The sequence below is a fragment of the Perca fluviatilis genome, chromosome 3 (assembly GCF_010015445.1).
Source record: "Perca fluviatilis chromosome 3, GENO_Pfluv_1.0, whole genome shotgun sequence".
NCBI classification, from domain to species: domain Eukaryota; kingdom Metazoa; phylum Chordata; class Actinopteri; order Perciformes; family Percidae; genus Perca; species Perca fluviatilis.
In genome coordinates, this window is record NC_053114.1 from 34,680,913 (window position 1) to 34,698,086 (window position 17,174).

General features: G+C 41.3%; 1 protein-coding gene across 1 annotated transcript in view; it reads right to left on the reverse strand.

Annotated features, from left to right (window-relative positions):
• The window catches only part of cd276 (CD276 molecule), an 80,610-nt gene extending 63,857 nt beyond the window's left edge, over window positions 1–16,753 (reverse strand). The window contains exons 1-2 of the mRNA XM_039796101.1: window positions 16,469–16,753; window positions 9,232–9,327 (exon numbers count right to left, since the gene is read on the reverse strand). Coding sequence (XP_039652035.1) covers window positions 9,232–9,277 — 46 coding nt within the window. The 5' untranslated portion in view covers window positions 9,278–9,327; window positions 16,469–16,753. The remainder of the gene's footprint in view (window positions 1–9,231; window positions 9,328–16,468) is intronic.
• Window positions 16,754–17,174: the final 421 nt, after the last annotated feature.

Consider the following 17,174-nt stretch of genomic DNA (forward strand, 5'->3'; position numbering starts at 1 on the left):
TCTGAAACTGTCAACAGGAGTGTTGCGATATTCAAAGAGACTTAAGGATCTCTTGTCCCATCTGGCCTTTTCAAAAAGTGATTTTGCGATCTGTACCGATTTCTCTGCGAGTCCATTGCTTTGAGGATAATGTGGACTGGAAGTTATGTGGGTAAACTCCCATTTGTCAGCAAAAGCTTAGAACTCTTTGCATTTGTATTGAGGGCCGTTATCTGATATAACAGTCTCAGCTATGCCATGTCTGGCGAAGGCTGCTTTGAGTTTGTGTATTACAGTAGAGGCTGTTGTGCTGTGCAATTTGTCAAGCTCAAAATACCTGCTGTAATAGTGTGTGATGATGTATTGTTCATTGTTCCAGGTGAACAAATCCATAGCAACAGTTTGCTTACTGACAGGTAAGTTACTGTACAGCATGTGCACCTGCATGTCCATACCCTCTCTGAGGCTCTCATCCTGGTTCAGACAGAGACTTCCGGGATAGAGTGTCTGCAACAGGGATGTCCTTGCCTGGTCTGTGGACAATGGTAAAGTCATACCTTTGCAGCTGAAGAAACATTCGCTGTAGCCTGGGAGGTGCTGCTGCGAGAGGTTTGCAAATGATGGATTCCAGTGGTTTGTGGTCACTTTCCACTGTAATGTTGTGGCCATAAACATACTGATGGAAGCATTTGCACCAAAACAAAATGGCATAAAGCTCCTTTTTGATCTGCGCATAGTTGACTTCACAGTCAGTGAGTGCTTTTGATGCACATCCAATCGGTCTGCCATCTTGTAACACAACAGCACCAAGTCCATATTTACTGGCATTGACTTGTAGGGTGAGCTTTTGCTGTGGTCAAAATACCTTATTATCTTCTTCATGCTTCTTCATGCTGTGTATCCCATGTGAACTCATTTGTTTCTTTCAACAGGTGACGCAGAGGCGCATTGATGCTGGCAAGACCTGGGGCAAATTTTGGCAAATAGTTCACCATGCCTATGATTGTTTCCAGCTCACCTTTGTCCGTTGGGGCTTTCATCTGGGCTGGATCAGGCTTGACTCCGTCTTTGGTGATGAGTAGCCCAAAGTAGCTGACCTCAGTGGCGCAGACAACACTCTTTTCTGGGTTATGCTTCACTCCTCGCTCTATGGAACGCTGCAGCATGGCACATGCTCCTGCTTGTTTCTGCCATGTATGAGAATATCGTCCACAATCACCATGATACCTTGTAGATCTCCATAGGTCTCGTTCACTTTCCACTGGAACTCATCCTGGGCAGATTTCACTCCAAAGGGTAAACGCAGGAATCTGTACCGTCCAAACACTGTGTTAAAGGTTGTCAACTTGGAAGACTCCTCTGTGAGCTTTATAGCCCAGTAGCCTGATTGGCATCCATGACACTAAAGTAGCATGCTCCAGCTAACCTGGATGTGACGTCATCGAGGGTTGGTAAGTGGTAATACGGTCGTTTGATTACCTTGTTCCAAGTCGTTAGGATCAAGGCATATCCTCAGCTTGCCTGTGAGTGGTTTTTCTGCTGCTACCATTGAGTTGACCCATTGAGTTGGTTCGGTGACTTTCACGATGATCTTTTGTTTCTCCGTGCTCTGTAGCTCATCCTGCAGGCAATCACGTAAAGCAATGGGAACACGTCTTGGTGGGTGAACAACACACACTGCATTGTGGTCAATGTGAATGGTACATTCACCAGGGAATAGTCCTATCCCTTTAAAAACTCCTCCGCAAACTCCTCCATTACAGACACTTCTTGTTCAGCGGACACGGAGAGAATGAGCTCGATCAATCCAAAGTCCAGGCATGCTTGTAATCCTAGCACTGGCAGTGCATGTGTGTCTACAACATAACATTTCAGCATAAACTGAATGTCCCTGTATTGGCATTTCATGTTATACTTGCCTCTAACTACAAGCTGCGCTCCACCATAGCCATAAAGTGGCTGCATTGAGGGTTGAAGCATGAATGAATGCCAAACACTATCCGATCCCTTATCATCTCTTCACTATTATCATATCCACAGTCCTTCACAAGCAGTCTCAATTCTGTGACAAATTTTCAAAAGGCTCACTAGCTCCCTGTATCTTCTCATGTAATTTGTGGCGTGCGAAAATTACGTTGGACTTTGGCATTATGTATGCTTCAAAACGCTCATACTATGATTTTAAAACCTTTGCTTCTGCCTCTATTAACGTGTATTGTAGATATCTCTACCCTTTTCTCTGACCCACAGAAGAAGATAGCTGCAAGTTTCTTGTCTTCTGGTTTCTTCTTAAACGGACCAGTAAACATAAATTCCACATGAAGTTTGAACTTGCGCCATGCTACAGGCAGGTTGCTAGCATCCCAATTCATATGGGGTGAAGGAACTCCAGAGATGTCCATTCTGTTCGATTCGTCTTCACTCTTTCACTCTGATAACATGTCTTGTTTCGTACTGCATGTATAAAATGTAGGAGCACACTGACGTGACATAAACTGGATTTTATTCGCTCAAACCTGGAGCAACATGTGAAACGTGTCTCAGGTCAGCGTTTATTCTAATTACACACTGAGCATGCCCAGCTTACAAATCATGACGTGCATCAATTGGCCAACAGAAAACCTCATACAAGTAATGCTTTTAACTAGTGCTGTCAGTTAAACGCGTTATTAACGGCAAGCCCATTTTAATGGCATCAATTTTTTTATAGCGAGATTAACGTTCTTTTTGGCCTAGCAAACTTTGTAGTCTCGGATCTAGCTAGACCGGAAACAAAACAACAGGCACGCCGCACACACTTGTTTGGGCTTGCGAGCCGGCCAAAGAGTAGTAGGCTAATGTTAGGTTTTGAGTGGATGGCGAGCGTGAGACGCCGAAATGGATGCCAATAAGATTCTGAATGGAAAGTTTACTTTAAAAAAATTGTCAAATGGTTGACAAGACCAAAGTGATCTGTGTGTTTTGTCGTTGTGAACTGAGCTATCATCGCAGCACATCCAGTCTGAAATACCACTTGATGGCCAAGCACACAGCTCCACTCCCTCGTCAAAGCCAGGTGACAAAAGCACAAAGCAAGCCGATCCACTTTTCCATGTTGATAAGAGCATTGAAATGAGAAAAAATAATGGGACAAAAAGAAATCAAGGGACATTTAGAATAGATAAAAATGTGCGATTAATTGCTTTTAATTGCGAGTTAACTATGACATTAATGCGATTAATCGCGATTAAATATTTTAATTGTTTGACAGCACTACTTTTAACTTAAATCATGTATTATATTCAATGTGAATATTACAAATACCAAATTCAGGGCCTTCCAGCTCAATAAGCAGATACAACTTCCAACTTTTGACTCAGTCCAATACAAATAACAACACACAACGATTAGCACTTCAAAGCCTCTCATCACTGTCACATTGAATGACAGACAGTGAACAGAGCTATTTACACAATCAGTGGAGCCATTTGTTAAATACAATAAGGACACATCGTTAGAGGGTATGTATAAAACCCTGATGAAACATATGACATGTGAGGAGGAAGTATTAATGATGATGATGATTTCACACATAAGGAAAATCAAGCAGTAGCACTGGAGGGGGCAATATTGACACAGCAAAGTAAACAGGTGCAATACTAACAGACTGCAATGACATTAGGGTTTAGTCGGGCAAAAAGACAAGCGGGAGAAATATGGTTTAACAACACTGCCCCCCTCTGTTAAAGAACTTAACTGCAGCGCAACACATTTTCACTCTGGACATTTTGCAGCACCTGGACATCAAAGGATTTTGCTCAAAGGATCAGTGAGCCCTTTCATACCGATTATTCTTGATATAACCAATCCATGTAAAAGTCTGAGGGAAAAGCTAGCTTTTGATTTCATGCCGTCAGGAGCAGATGTAGATGTCCATAATACTTCCTTTAAAAATCATCTGGAAAACATTAAGGGAGCGATGGGAGTGTGTGCACAGTAAGCATGATTTGGTTCGAAAATTAGCAACCTGAAAAAGAGTCTGTGTCTTGAGCAGCAGTTTTCAAATGGCCCCTCAGTGAAAAAAGGCACAATATGGATGGGATTAAGTGAGACTTAAAGCCTTCTGCGGTGTAAAAGGGTCACTTTCAACATTAAGCTCTGAACATAATCTCTTCCTTTCCCATTTTTGCTCCAGGAACTCATCATGGAGTGTGAATGACCTCACTCAGGGAGAGATACAGGTGATGGCAGATAGGGAAGACAAGAATTCTGACTTGCTTATTTTCAGCAATGTCATAAATCAAGATAGGACTCACTATTGTGCTATTATGTCTTTTTTCCGCTTTTTCTTTCTCCCTATCTCTGCTCCCTCTGTCTTGCTTCCTTCATAGATGTATGCCTTCTCATATCCCGTCAATAACCTGTTAATGGGCTCCGGCTGTAAGATAATAGTTCCGGCTGAAGAAGAACAGTGGGCAGATAAGGACAAGCTTCTGGCTTATGAGCCTGAGAGCCTTTGATGAGCAGGAGGCTGGTGATGGAAAAGGGATGAGCGGTGTGGCGCAAAGGGAAGTTTAGCAAGGTAGCAGAAGGGTCATGGGGTCAGATCTGACTTGAGTGAAGCTAATTTCCCATAATGGCAGGCTACATCCACTATGGCCATCATTACAGAGGAGCCAGGAAGAGTTGATGAGGAAGACCAAGAGGATATTTTTTCGTATTCCTCTGATGAGGCAGGTGTTTTCCATCTGCTGTCTTTTGAAATTAAATGTTTTTGCTCTTTCACAGGTTCATATCCTTTGCTGATTCACAGTTTAATGCACCAGGAGTGATGCAAGGTTAAGCATGGGTCAGTTTGTCACCAGCTGTGCGTTGTCTCAATGACAGAGCCCTTGTGCCGGACATCACCACCGCCACATCACAGAGGCAACACCCTGGAGGTGGGTGTCTCCCTGTGTCAGCTGCTGTGTTGCTTCCTCAGCAAGTCAGTAGCTGTGATGCTTTCCAAGCACAGATCAGCATCCGTTCAACCCATTCATCACAGCCCACCAGACACACATATGGCTCCAGGCCCCTCTTCCCCTCCAGATCTGCAATCTCGGCATATTAACCGTATCAATTTTTTAACAATCCCACAGGGCAGCATTTTTAGGACTTGTTGAAATAATCATGAGGTGCTTGTTGGGTAATGCACTCTGTTTCAATGAGTGCACTGTGAGAAAAAAAGAGCTGGGAAACGGTGAAACAGAGGCAAGCCAAAAGAGACTGGTCATTATGTATGCATTGCGGCGAAACCAATCTTTGTTGAGCCTGTCCTCGATTGTTTTTAAAAGGATACTTCACTGGACGCAATCAAATTAGCAAGAACATCACTGATATGGGGTAATAACCCTAAATTGAATTTGTGCGCAGGCTAAAGTGTCACCCCTCTACAGAATCAATTGCTGTAAAGAGAAAAGGAGGACAGGAAGTGGGCATTTATAGTTAGCAGACCTTTAAAAAGTACACCAGAGATGCAGGCATGAGTGGGCTATTTTCACGCTCCGGAGCCCTGCCATAATGTGTGCCTACCGACTACTATGCTAGATGCAATCTATCCAATTATGCTAATTAATGTGAATTACCTTACAGCTCCCATCACTGAGAGTGAAATCCGGTCAGCTTTCCATTTCTGCATTTGCATGAATACAATTCTCTTTCATTGTTTGGGTGCTCTGGCAGCCTAGTGGCTGTGCTAACTGAACAGAGAGTATGACAACAACAAGCAATTAGCTAGACAGCCTCCTGTTAGCTTTGCCACTGGCTGGCACTGCTGTGTGCTGTGCTGGAGTGAGCCAAGGATGTTACTTTACTCAGCTACTGTCATTAGTGTACATATATATTGACATTTCATGCATTTTGCTGACATTTATAAACACTATGACTACTATACTAATGAGTGCGGTAAAAATAAACCTAAGCAACTACCAGGGTCAAGGGTCAAAGCCTGATTGTGTTGGTGGTGTAGCAAATTTTCCTCACTTCTGCTTCCTCAATAGTGCATTTAAGCACAAAAACAACAACCCCTTACAGACAACCCTCTTCGCTGCTGCCGTGACACAACAGCTGTGCAGTGCCGTATGAGTAACATCAGGGAGAGGTTTCACAGAGAATGATCCATCATCTGACTACTGAGTCAGGATACAGCTACGAGTTACAGAGACAATGTTACTGCGTTGGGATGACAGTTTTGTCATGTGCTGTCCTTGTGGTTTCTTCCACAAATACTGTTCTCACGATAGGAAGTGTGTTGGCAAGACTACAAAGTGTAATTGTGTCTACTGATATGGGCGTTTGCAGGAGTTATCCAGCAATGACACGGCTGAAGTAAAGGAGGATTAGAGCCAGTCATTCCAGCAAGGGACCTGAAGACCCTGAATCATATTGACTCATTTTAACCATTTATTTATATCCACATGAAGAAAAATGGTACAGGGACACAAATATTACAGATGCAGTACAATACATACGCAAACTCATGGACCAGTGGCATGCAGCAGGTCTTCACAATATCACTTAATAAGCACAATACTCAGTTCTTAAGGGTATAAGTAGCAAAGTCTCCGCCATATGTGGCAGCTACCAATAATAGCAGATATGGCACAGTACTTTGCAAGCTGTTTAGCCCTCTTTTTGGCCATCCCAAGTTGTTGCAGCCCTCTTACTACCAACCTGTGTGTGTGTCCTAGGCTACCAAATATGAAAACGAGTAGTCTGCACCTATAGCCTAGCTCTGAGATGGTGTTTAGGAGTGGTTGCTATTTAACTACCTTGGTGTAGAAAGCCTCCTCCATGCTGGAATCAAAGGAGCAGGTTGAGGAGGACTTGAATCGCTTTAGATCTTCTGTCTCCAGGGAGGGCAAGACGGTTTCATGCAGGTAACCCAGCTGTTTGCGAAACCAGTCAGCTGTTGAAGCCTGTATTAAAACTTCGGGATGAGGCCGTATCAGCGGGAACTTCCTCAGGACTCTTGCCACATATTTCACGATTTGTAATCCGAAAGGTTTACCACTGTGGCTTTCCGCTGTAAAAACTCTGTTCTTGAAGAATATTCCGTTAAGCAATATCGTGAGCGTTATGCACTTTACTGGATCGCTGGAGGAAACAAACTTCTGCTTGCGCTGCCGGCTGGTGTTCAAGCGATCCCTGTAGGTTTTTCTCATGGATCAGGAAAGCCATCCAATGCTGTTCAGACAGCGGACGGATGTACTGCTGGAAGGCATGGTTTGTAAGCTCCTCTACCAGTAATGCTTGTTTGTGTGCACGCTTGATTGTCACGATTACTATGTCTGATATGTTGTCTGTATGTTTATTTCTTGTATGTCTGGTGAGCCAAAGGAAAATGTCCCCCCCGGTGGACAATAAAGATTTATTCTATTCTATTCTATTCTATCAAACACAATATATCATATCTGCATCTATTACAGTAACGATGGCAATTACAACGAGTGTGGTTGTTTCGATTTTACAAAAACAACAGTTTGGTGTTAACCTGCACACCAACTGCAACCTGCCACCATCTTGGACAGCACACACACACACACACACACACACACACACACACACACACACACACACACACACACACACACACACACACACACACACACACACACACACACACACACACACACACACACACACACACACACACACATATAATTACACAACAACAACAACATTTGTAGGGTTTCTTTGCCCTAATTGGTAAAAAAAAAGGAAACTGTGCATTAATTTGTCAGCCCACAATCATGCAACTGCACTCAATATATTAATTAATTAATTAATTAATTAATTAACAAAGAATGGAAAAATAAGTCAGATTTAATTTTAAGTTTTTCTCTGAAATGCACCTGCAACTCTTCAAAGCTGGTGGCACAGTTGAAGTTACTTATATTACACTAAATTAAATAAGCTCCACAAAGCATGCAGTGTTTTTGTATCATCTTACAGTGTTACATGTGCAGACTATAGAATCAAACTAGACTCCAACTAATTCACTTAGTGCCCCAGTTAGCAGAGAGAAACTGAATCATTGTGTGAGCTACAATAGCCCATTACCCGTGAGTTAAAGAGCTCCATCAGTCCCCGACACCTCCTCCTCTTCCCTCCCGGTGAGAAGAGCGAGTTAGGCAGTGGATGCCACACAGCCAGTAATGAGCAGGCCGCAGGCCCATTTGTGCTGGGAGAGAATAGGTCCCTAATGAACCACTGAAGACACTTAGGTCCACTGAGTCAAGATTGAAAGGTGCCACTGATGGCCGATAGGAGGTTGTGTCAGCTCAACCAGAGGGTAGAAAAGGCGAAAAATAGCTCTTTTTAAATGATGGTGTTTTGGACGATAAAAGTTCTTTGTGAACTTTGTGGGTTTGCCAAAGTACGCTGAATCTATTTTTTGGCATGCTGAAAAAACCTTTCATAGCTGACTACCTCCTTCTTCTTCATTAATATGAAAGGAATATCATCTACTATGAGATTTCTTTATTTACATTATGTGTCAGCTGCACACCGAATTGGAAAAGGGTGGTAATAAAATGTCAATCCCTCTTTTGACATGCCCAATTCCCTTCTTTTATTCACCGTCACTTGAGACGTTATCAAGCCTGCACAGGCTATCTGTATCTTTTTTTATGATGACACAATTTCTTCTTCAAGCACCATTTCTAGAACTTTTGAGTGCGTGAGTTATGAATCCTCAGTTGCAACATCAACCCCCACCATGCTTCCCGGTGTTGTAAATATATGAGGACGACTTCCACACCACACTCCCTGAGTCACAGCCGAAAAACTGCTCTTCTAGCACTTTTCATCGAGGGCCTTACCTTCGCCTCAAGCTCTATTCCTCACATGTCTGGAAAAGGTCAAAGCTATTCTGTTTTACACGCTGAATTATTAAAAAACATATTAAAAACACACTCCCATATCATAGAGTTGTAACCCTGTATAAACTCAACTTAAAGATGAGTAATGTCTTTTGACTCCCTGTGGCTACGTCTATACAGTATAAATAAGAATATGTATTTTGTCAACTTGTCTGGATGGGTAAGAGTTTAAACAGGGAGGGTTTATAACTCTCAAACTACGTATTCTCATTTGAACTGTTGTTTTGGCCAGTGAAGCCTTTGAAGGGGGAAGACTAATAGGCTCTGCAGGGCGTATTGTTTAACAGGCAGTGGCATTTCCCACTGCGGTAACTCTGATCTAATGGCAGGGCATAGACGGGGCAACACCCACCCATAGTTTGGACGGCCAGCATTGCGGGCAGCAGGAGGGACAGCATGGTATACCAGGGTGGATTGGAACCGCAGGTCAACTTCTTCAGACACAGAGCTGCAGGTAAAAAAATAAAAAACACAGACATCTGAGGAGGAGGAAGACTGTTACAACACAGAACAGAACACAATAACTCCAGCAAAATAAGAAGATAAGTGGATAGAAGGAGGATTAGGAAGTGATAGAAACAGAGAGAGGTCTTTGTTTCAGCTTGTTTGCTCTCTCCGGTGGGTGGAGTTTGAGACAATGAGACAATCCAACATATTTCATGAAGTAAAGGCTATTTAAAATTCCACAATATTTTTTGTGACTGGCAAATTTATCTGAAATCATGTCTGAAGGTGACTATTTCAGTCCTTTTTTCTGGCCTACTCGGGGCTTTTCTCTTTCAGAAAGGGAGGGAGGTGTGATGACAAATGGGAACTTCCAAAGTTGACAGGAAACAGCCAACTCATACTCTCTGCTTTCCAGAGGGAAAACATAACTTTCAGAGTGAGTAGAGAGGGACAAAACTATCACTGTCTATTTCTACACATGAAATATTTATGAGATATTAGGTCACTATTTGTATCTGTATTTGTTGGGGGAAAGCTACTTGTATTTAAACTTTAGATACAACTCGAGGCACATGTTTTTTCATTGATTTGAAGTCATTGTTTTACAGCCACCTATTATAAGTAATTGGGTATAACAACAGTACAACAGCAAAGCTGAAAAGCAAATTCACTGTATCGGTTTCAGTGTCCATGTTTGCTTGTTGCATGTCTTCTAGGATTAATGCAAGGCTCTGTGGTGGATTTCAGGGCCCTTAATGACCACATAAGTCTATCACGTTAAAAACAAAAACAATTAGGTCACTGAAGAATCAATACAACAAAATAAAGTAATGGATTACCTAGATCGAGCAAGTTTCAAGTCACTGCAAGTTTTCATGTTGAACTGAAATGAATGGAACCAAATGCTACAATGCTGTGCATAATTGGATACACTGGATTAATTGGGTGCAAGTGTGTAGAGTACAAAAAGAAAAAGAGGAAGACAAAAAGAGAGAAAGAGAAGAGAGGGGGAAGTTTTCTATTATGAATCAGACTCAGCATTTTAAGCAAATAGGGTATTTCTACGTTATGAAAGATAAGATAAGATAGACTTTATTAATCCCACACTGGGGAAATTCCTGTGCTACAGCAGCTCAAAAGAAAAAAATAAATTTCAGAATCAAATTAGAATAACACAAATACACATTAAATAGACATAATATAAATAATACATAACATATTTACACAATAAACACCCTTATATAAACAAACAGTATATATACAAAGATATATAGATGAGTAAGGTGCGGATGAATAGAAATGACATATTACACAGTTGGAGGTGACACAGAGTAAAAAGTTCTTAACCCAATTTTAAACATATCTAGAAGGAATCTACAGCCATTTGAGTTATTGGATATCTTCTCCAGATATCTGTATTGTGTTAGAATGTGCGAGACATAACCTTGAGCACAAAGGCGTGTGAACAACAATCTACCACCAGTGCAAACCAGTTGGCTTCCTGTCAATAACTGATATAGCATGACATACTTTCTTTTTTTACTCTCCTTTCCTTGTGCTAAGTTATCCATGTCTTCCTGTCTGCCCATACTCTCAATTCCTCCCATTTAGTTTGGCATTTTCATCTATTTAAACTTTGTGACCACACAATGCTGTCATTTACATATTTTTGTTTGTTTCTGTTGTTAAAGTGCTCATATTATGCTTATTTTCAGGTTCATAATTGTATTTAAAGCTTGTACCAGAATAGGTTTACATGGTTTAATTTTCAAAAAACACCATATTTTTGTTGTCCTGCACATTGCTGCAGCTCCTCTTTTCACCCTGTGTGTTGAGCTCTCTGTTTTAGCTACAGAGTGAGGCATCTCACTTCTATTCCATCTTTGTTGGGAGTCGCACATACGCAGTAGCTAGGTAAGGACTAATACCCAGTCAGATACTAGAAAAATATAGCTCAGTTTTCCATATCCACACTGTCTTTCTTTTTAACATGTAGCCACCTTTAATAATGCTTTCACATTTTCCACTTACTCAGCATTTACAGTAACAGCTGTGGGTGTTTCACAACTTTGATCAACTGTGAACATCAAGGTTCAGAGTTGCTAAACCTTCAATGCTATAACGTCCCACCAATCAACAAAAGTAAAACCTTATGGTTGAGAAGTTAAATGTCTACACAAATCCACAATTAAAAGTTCAGCAAACATAAGCAACAATATGTTTTGGACATAAATTCTTTGAAGTTGGAGAAGGCAGCTAACCAGTCGTGATGTTTTGGTGCAATGAATGATTTCTATATTGCTGTTAGCTGTAGTTCCACCTCAGGCCAGACCAAACGGTTTTCCATGAGGCTCCATTTATGGCTAAAGCAGAGAGGATGTGGGCAGGAGTGCGGCTTCATCACTAAGTTTCCATAACAGCACACACACCATTTTCTCTCTGGACTTTGAGAAGGCTAGTCTGCTAGAGACCAACTGAAAAGACAGACTTGTAACACTATCTGAATTTACCCTCAGAGGCAGAGAATATGGGTTATTCACTGCACAGACATTCAAACATGGGGATAAATATTCAAAGAGGAAACGATCAAACACATATCACAGTTATCCTGTCCAAATGGACAAGATTTCTATAAATATATACATATATATCTGTAAGCTCTCCTAACGATGGCATGAAGAGAAATATGCCAACACACCAAACCACAGTCTGACGGTGTCTGTGTTGTTCAGACACAAGGAAGCCATCAAAGGTTTTTTTACTGAATGACTCAAGTACTTTACCGACCCCATGCCAGCATGTAGATGCCCTTTTCTCCTTTCATTTGACGATTTAACTTTAACAATTCAGTTCAATGTCAGAGATCAAAACAAGCTGACCACACTTGCAAGTCACAACACCTAAAAATACAATGATACAATAAACTTTAACTGTAAAAAGTTGTATTTTTCAAAAATCTACGTTATCCATCACTATATTGCACCAATGTATCAAAACTATTGCTGGCTCTTTATTCAGATTTCAATGCTGTTCATGGAATGAACGAATAATTGTGCTCTCTAAATTGAAGACCATTAAAATGGAAAGGAAACGGTCTTTGACCGACCGCATCTTCAAGAAATGTCAACAACACCTGTACTGTCTTCGGAAGCTACGACAACTAGAGGTCAACAAGTCAATACTCCAGTCATTTCAAAACTGTTTCATCCAATCTACCCTCACCTTCAGCTTATTGGCATGGTTTGGTTCTCCTGACTGAGTTGAACAAATGTCCCCTCAACAGAATCATAAAGATGAGCGGGAAGATCACTGGACAACCCCAGGCCACTCTCACAACCACAGTGTTTCCTCTATGTTGATTTGACCGTGGCGGCCCCCCACGGCAACATTTCTGCCCCCCACGGTATCAGAAATAGGGCTGCATTGTTTGCGTGCATGTTGGAGAATAGCGCGGACACATGAGGCTAACTAGCCAGTTGAGATCATGTGTGCGTCTTTGAGAACTGTAAGTCGTATAACTTATGTTGTCGGTTCATTTAAACCTGGTCTTGCAAATTGAAATTAAGTTAACTGGTGAGTTTCGTTGTTTGTGTTCTTCACCTGCGAACTAAATTGCACGTGGCTGCTGATTCGATATAATAGCTCACGTTTGTATTTTAGGTGCGTTATTTACATGCTGAAGTAGTTACACTGCATTAAGATAATGTAATTAATAGTGGGTTTATTGTTATTTGCTACAGAATGCTTAGTCTATATGTCCAGATCAAAGTTGGCCTACATAGGAACTCAAAAAATACAGTTTAATCACAACTGAAAATATGCCTCATTGTGTGTGTGAATAGAGGTGAATAAATATATTGGTTTGTGTTGTAACAAAGTGTCAGTTCAGTTTCATGGTGGGGCGAGGGGGGGGGCATCCATCAGACTGTTGAACAAACAATAACCACCCCCCATCGATCGAACCAGACTTCAACCTATTCTCCCTACCCACCCCTCTACTCCTACCCTCAGGGTTTTTAGTTTCTTTTAGTATTTATGTATTCTCTGGTATGATTAATACAGACTATGTATTGTTGGATGTTGTGTTTGAATGTGCCTGACCACAAACGAAGTTCCCTCACGGGAAAAATAAAGTTCTTTTGATTTTGATTTGAAAGTCGGAATTTTTTTTTTTTTAGCACCATTTATCATACAGACATACAAAACAAATTCCACACATCACCACCATATCATCAAATTTTCCGATGATACTGCACTGGTAGCTCTGATGAAGGAGGCGGAGGGGGCTGACCTCTATGTGGAAACGGTGAATAATCTGGCAAAGTGGTGTGATTTAAATGCCCTCATCCTCAATACACAGAAAATTGAGGAGATTATCTTCGGCACCTCTCATGACTGCCACATTACACCAATAACCATCCACAATCAAACCATAAAACAAAATTCATCCTTCAAATACCTTGGAGTGCATGTGGACAGTGACCTTTCCTTGACCTATATTGTAGACTATGTCTGCAGCAAAGTACAGCAGAGAATCTACTTTTTAAGGAGATTTAGGTCATTCGGAGCGAGCAGCGAAATCCTGTTTCTTTTCTTTGTGTCAATAATTCAAAGCATTCTGCAGTATGGAGGCGCAGTGTGGTTTGGGGGCCACTCAGTTCATCTGAAGGCCAGGATTCTACGGCTCCTGAGGATTTGTACCAAATTGGTGGGACGTTCAGTGGAGAACGCGTTCACTGAAAGCCACGTATTGCACACTGTCAGACTGGCTGACAAAATGTCCCAGGACTCTTCCCATGTGTTGCATGGGGAGTACCAACTACTGCCCTCCGGGAGGTGCTATAGGGTCTCAGACTGCAGAAAGAACAAATATAAACACTAATGTATTTCCTCTGTCAATATCTCTGCTGAATCAACACAGGAAAGCAAAGAAGTGATAGTTCCTCCCTATTTTTACTATTATCTATTTTATTTATTTTAATTTATTTATATATTTATGGTTATTTAAGACCACTCTTGCAGGGCAGGGCCCCCCTCATGTTAATTAAGTATCTATGTTTTATTGTTGCCTCTATGTTTTTAGCTTTTGTTTTTAGGTTGTTGTGGTGATTGTTGGATTTTGTATTGCAAGACAAATTTCCGTGTACACGGACAATAAAGTGCTATCTATCTATCTATAACAATACATGCCAGGTAATGTCAAGTGGTATATAGGGTCGGAAGCTTTTGAGCCATAATCACCAGTGTATTTCATTTTGACACTGCGCTAAGGATTATTAAGCTTCTTACCGAAGTCAAAGGAAAGAGAAATTATTCTTGAAGTATCACAGAACATTAAGATTTACTATTTCGCCATGGTCATTATACCATTGCAGTATTCTTTCGAGAAATCTGTGACAGTGGCTCTCTAACAGTTTGTCTTTTTACTGACACTACTGTTCTTGAGTCCACTCCTCTCCTGGATGACAAGGCCATTCTTAAACACTAGTAATATAATAAATCTGACTGACCTTTTGGGCTAAAATGTCTCATTGGCATATGGCTGGCACCATTGTCAATCTCCTCAAACCACTGGGAACCATTCAACCCTTGACGATGGGGATATTTCCAATCTGGAAGACACCGGCCCCATCGAGGACCGAATCATGGGATGAACGTGAGCCTTTTAAATCCATATGGCAGCAGGGGTGAGAATTTAGGGATGACTGAATTCACCTCATGCAGGGAAATGTTCCCCGTAGTAGTCTAGTCAATTAGTGCATTACGTGGTCAAATTATACATTAGCTTGTCAAACTGAAGAAAAAAGGAGCTCCATAAACGTCAAGAAAGCTTTATGGCTCAGACGTATGAAAGTTTTACTTGCCAGCTTTCTTTATAACTACTCAACCTCAAATTTACAATTCATAATAGGCCATGCATCAGTATCATACAGCAATCTAATAATAGGCAAGACAATGCAGTACTAGACTGTATATAGATCAGTATGCAATGTGACGGAAACTCCAACATCCTGCTTTTGCAAAGCCACAGGAGCCAATTAAGTGTAACCTTTATCTTATGGCAGCTTTGTTCAATAATATGGAGATGAAATTATACTATGAACTGCCAAACTGCAATCACGTCCCTGGTAAAAAATGCAGTAGAGCATCTTGCACATGTCAAAAGACATAATTATGTCTCCACTATATCAGAAACCATTTCCTACACAAGTCAGAACAGTAAATACAACATCCTCCTACATTCCACAGGAAGCTGTACCTGCCAGCGGAGCACAGCTGCACTATCATGTGATAAGGGCAGCATCAGGCCAGGCAACATCCTCATTGCAGCCTAAAGTACAGCATCTTAGTGGTTCCCAACCTTTTCTGTTTCACAAGTCTGGAAGAAAATAAGCATAGTGTGGCATGAATATGTTTTTTCTTCACTTTTCTACCCTGTTAATTATCTATTGACCCCTCAGATTTGTCTTGTGACCCTTTTTGGGTCTCGAACCTCGGGTTGGGAACCACTGTGACCTAGCCAATTCTGATACAGTTCATTCATTCACAAAAGAGAGAAAGAGAGAGAAGAAAACATAGGTCTACTTATTGTAATTTTAGTTCTATGGACTAACTAAGTCACAGCCCTAAGTTAGGATTTATAAAGAAAACTGACTAGCATGACCTTAATGCAAGGTTCAGGATAAAATAGTCGCTTGCCAGTAACCGTTCACGCATAACAGTTACTTGTTTGTCCCTATTTTGAATTATGGAAGTTGCCTGACACAGATTAAATGCATTGATGCAGTGTTGACTATTTGTCAAATGGGGGCGCAGTCCATTTCATTCATAGATTGTATTCGCTCCATCTGGGAAACAGTATACTGTATATCTTAGCAGGCCTATATGTATTGCTTTAAAACTACAAACAAAAATACCAGACATGACATATACATAGAGCCAGTGAACAGAGCCAACTATGTGAGCCAGTTACCCTACCCTGAGTTCATGGGGTTCTTCTGCTCCCCGCCAGCTGTTGCTCGTCTTTGAGAATAACCTAAGTTTAGTAACGTGCAGTTATCTTTTTATTAGCCTAACGTTAAATATGATATAATTTCTGTTAGCTCGTGCTCTGCTTTCAAACACAGTTTCTTAAGGCTTACCATGTTAGGAGGGCGAAACTTAGAAACCACCAACCATCCAGCGGCGGTGAATCTTTTCTTTGACCAGCACAGCCGTTGCTATTTTCCAGAGTAGTTCATTCCTCTTACAACAAACGCAGTAACGTTACTAGAACTGCTGCCCGGCACGATAACAGATTGTTTTGACGGTGGATAGCGCTATAGGATGTGTTTTCAGAATGTGGAGGTATGTTCCATTGATTTGGGACGGTTCTCTTCACAGAAACCACTCCTTGCGCTTTGTCCAGCAGTGATGTCATACCTTGGGGAGAAAAGAGTCTCGACAGTCCCGACCCCCAGGTTAACCGTTTGTGAGCACATCTACCTCGTTTTCTTTCCATGTACAGCGTTATAAAAGCAAGTAACGGTTATGGCCCAATTATCTTATCTGTGGGCACTCGGAATTACTTTTTATGGTATGCTACCTGATAAGTCTTTTTTTTTATTGACTTATCATACGGTCCTCAAACGTATCACGGCAGCCGTGATACGTTTTTGATGCCGTTAAATGAAACAGGGCTAGCGTAGCCCAGTCTGCTATATTTACAAAATAATATGTGGATTTATAGGCTGCGGGGATTTGATTAATGTCATATTGTAGAACTAGAACTAGGAACTAGCATTACTGAATTCATGCGATGGCTTGGATTTGTGGTCTTTTAAGAAATAGGGAAGATCGGCTTGAATT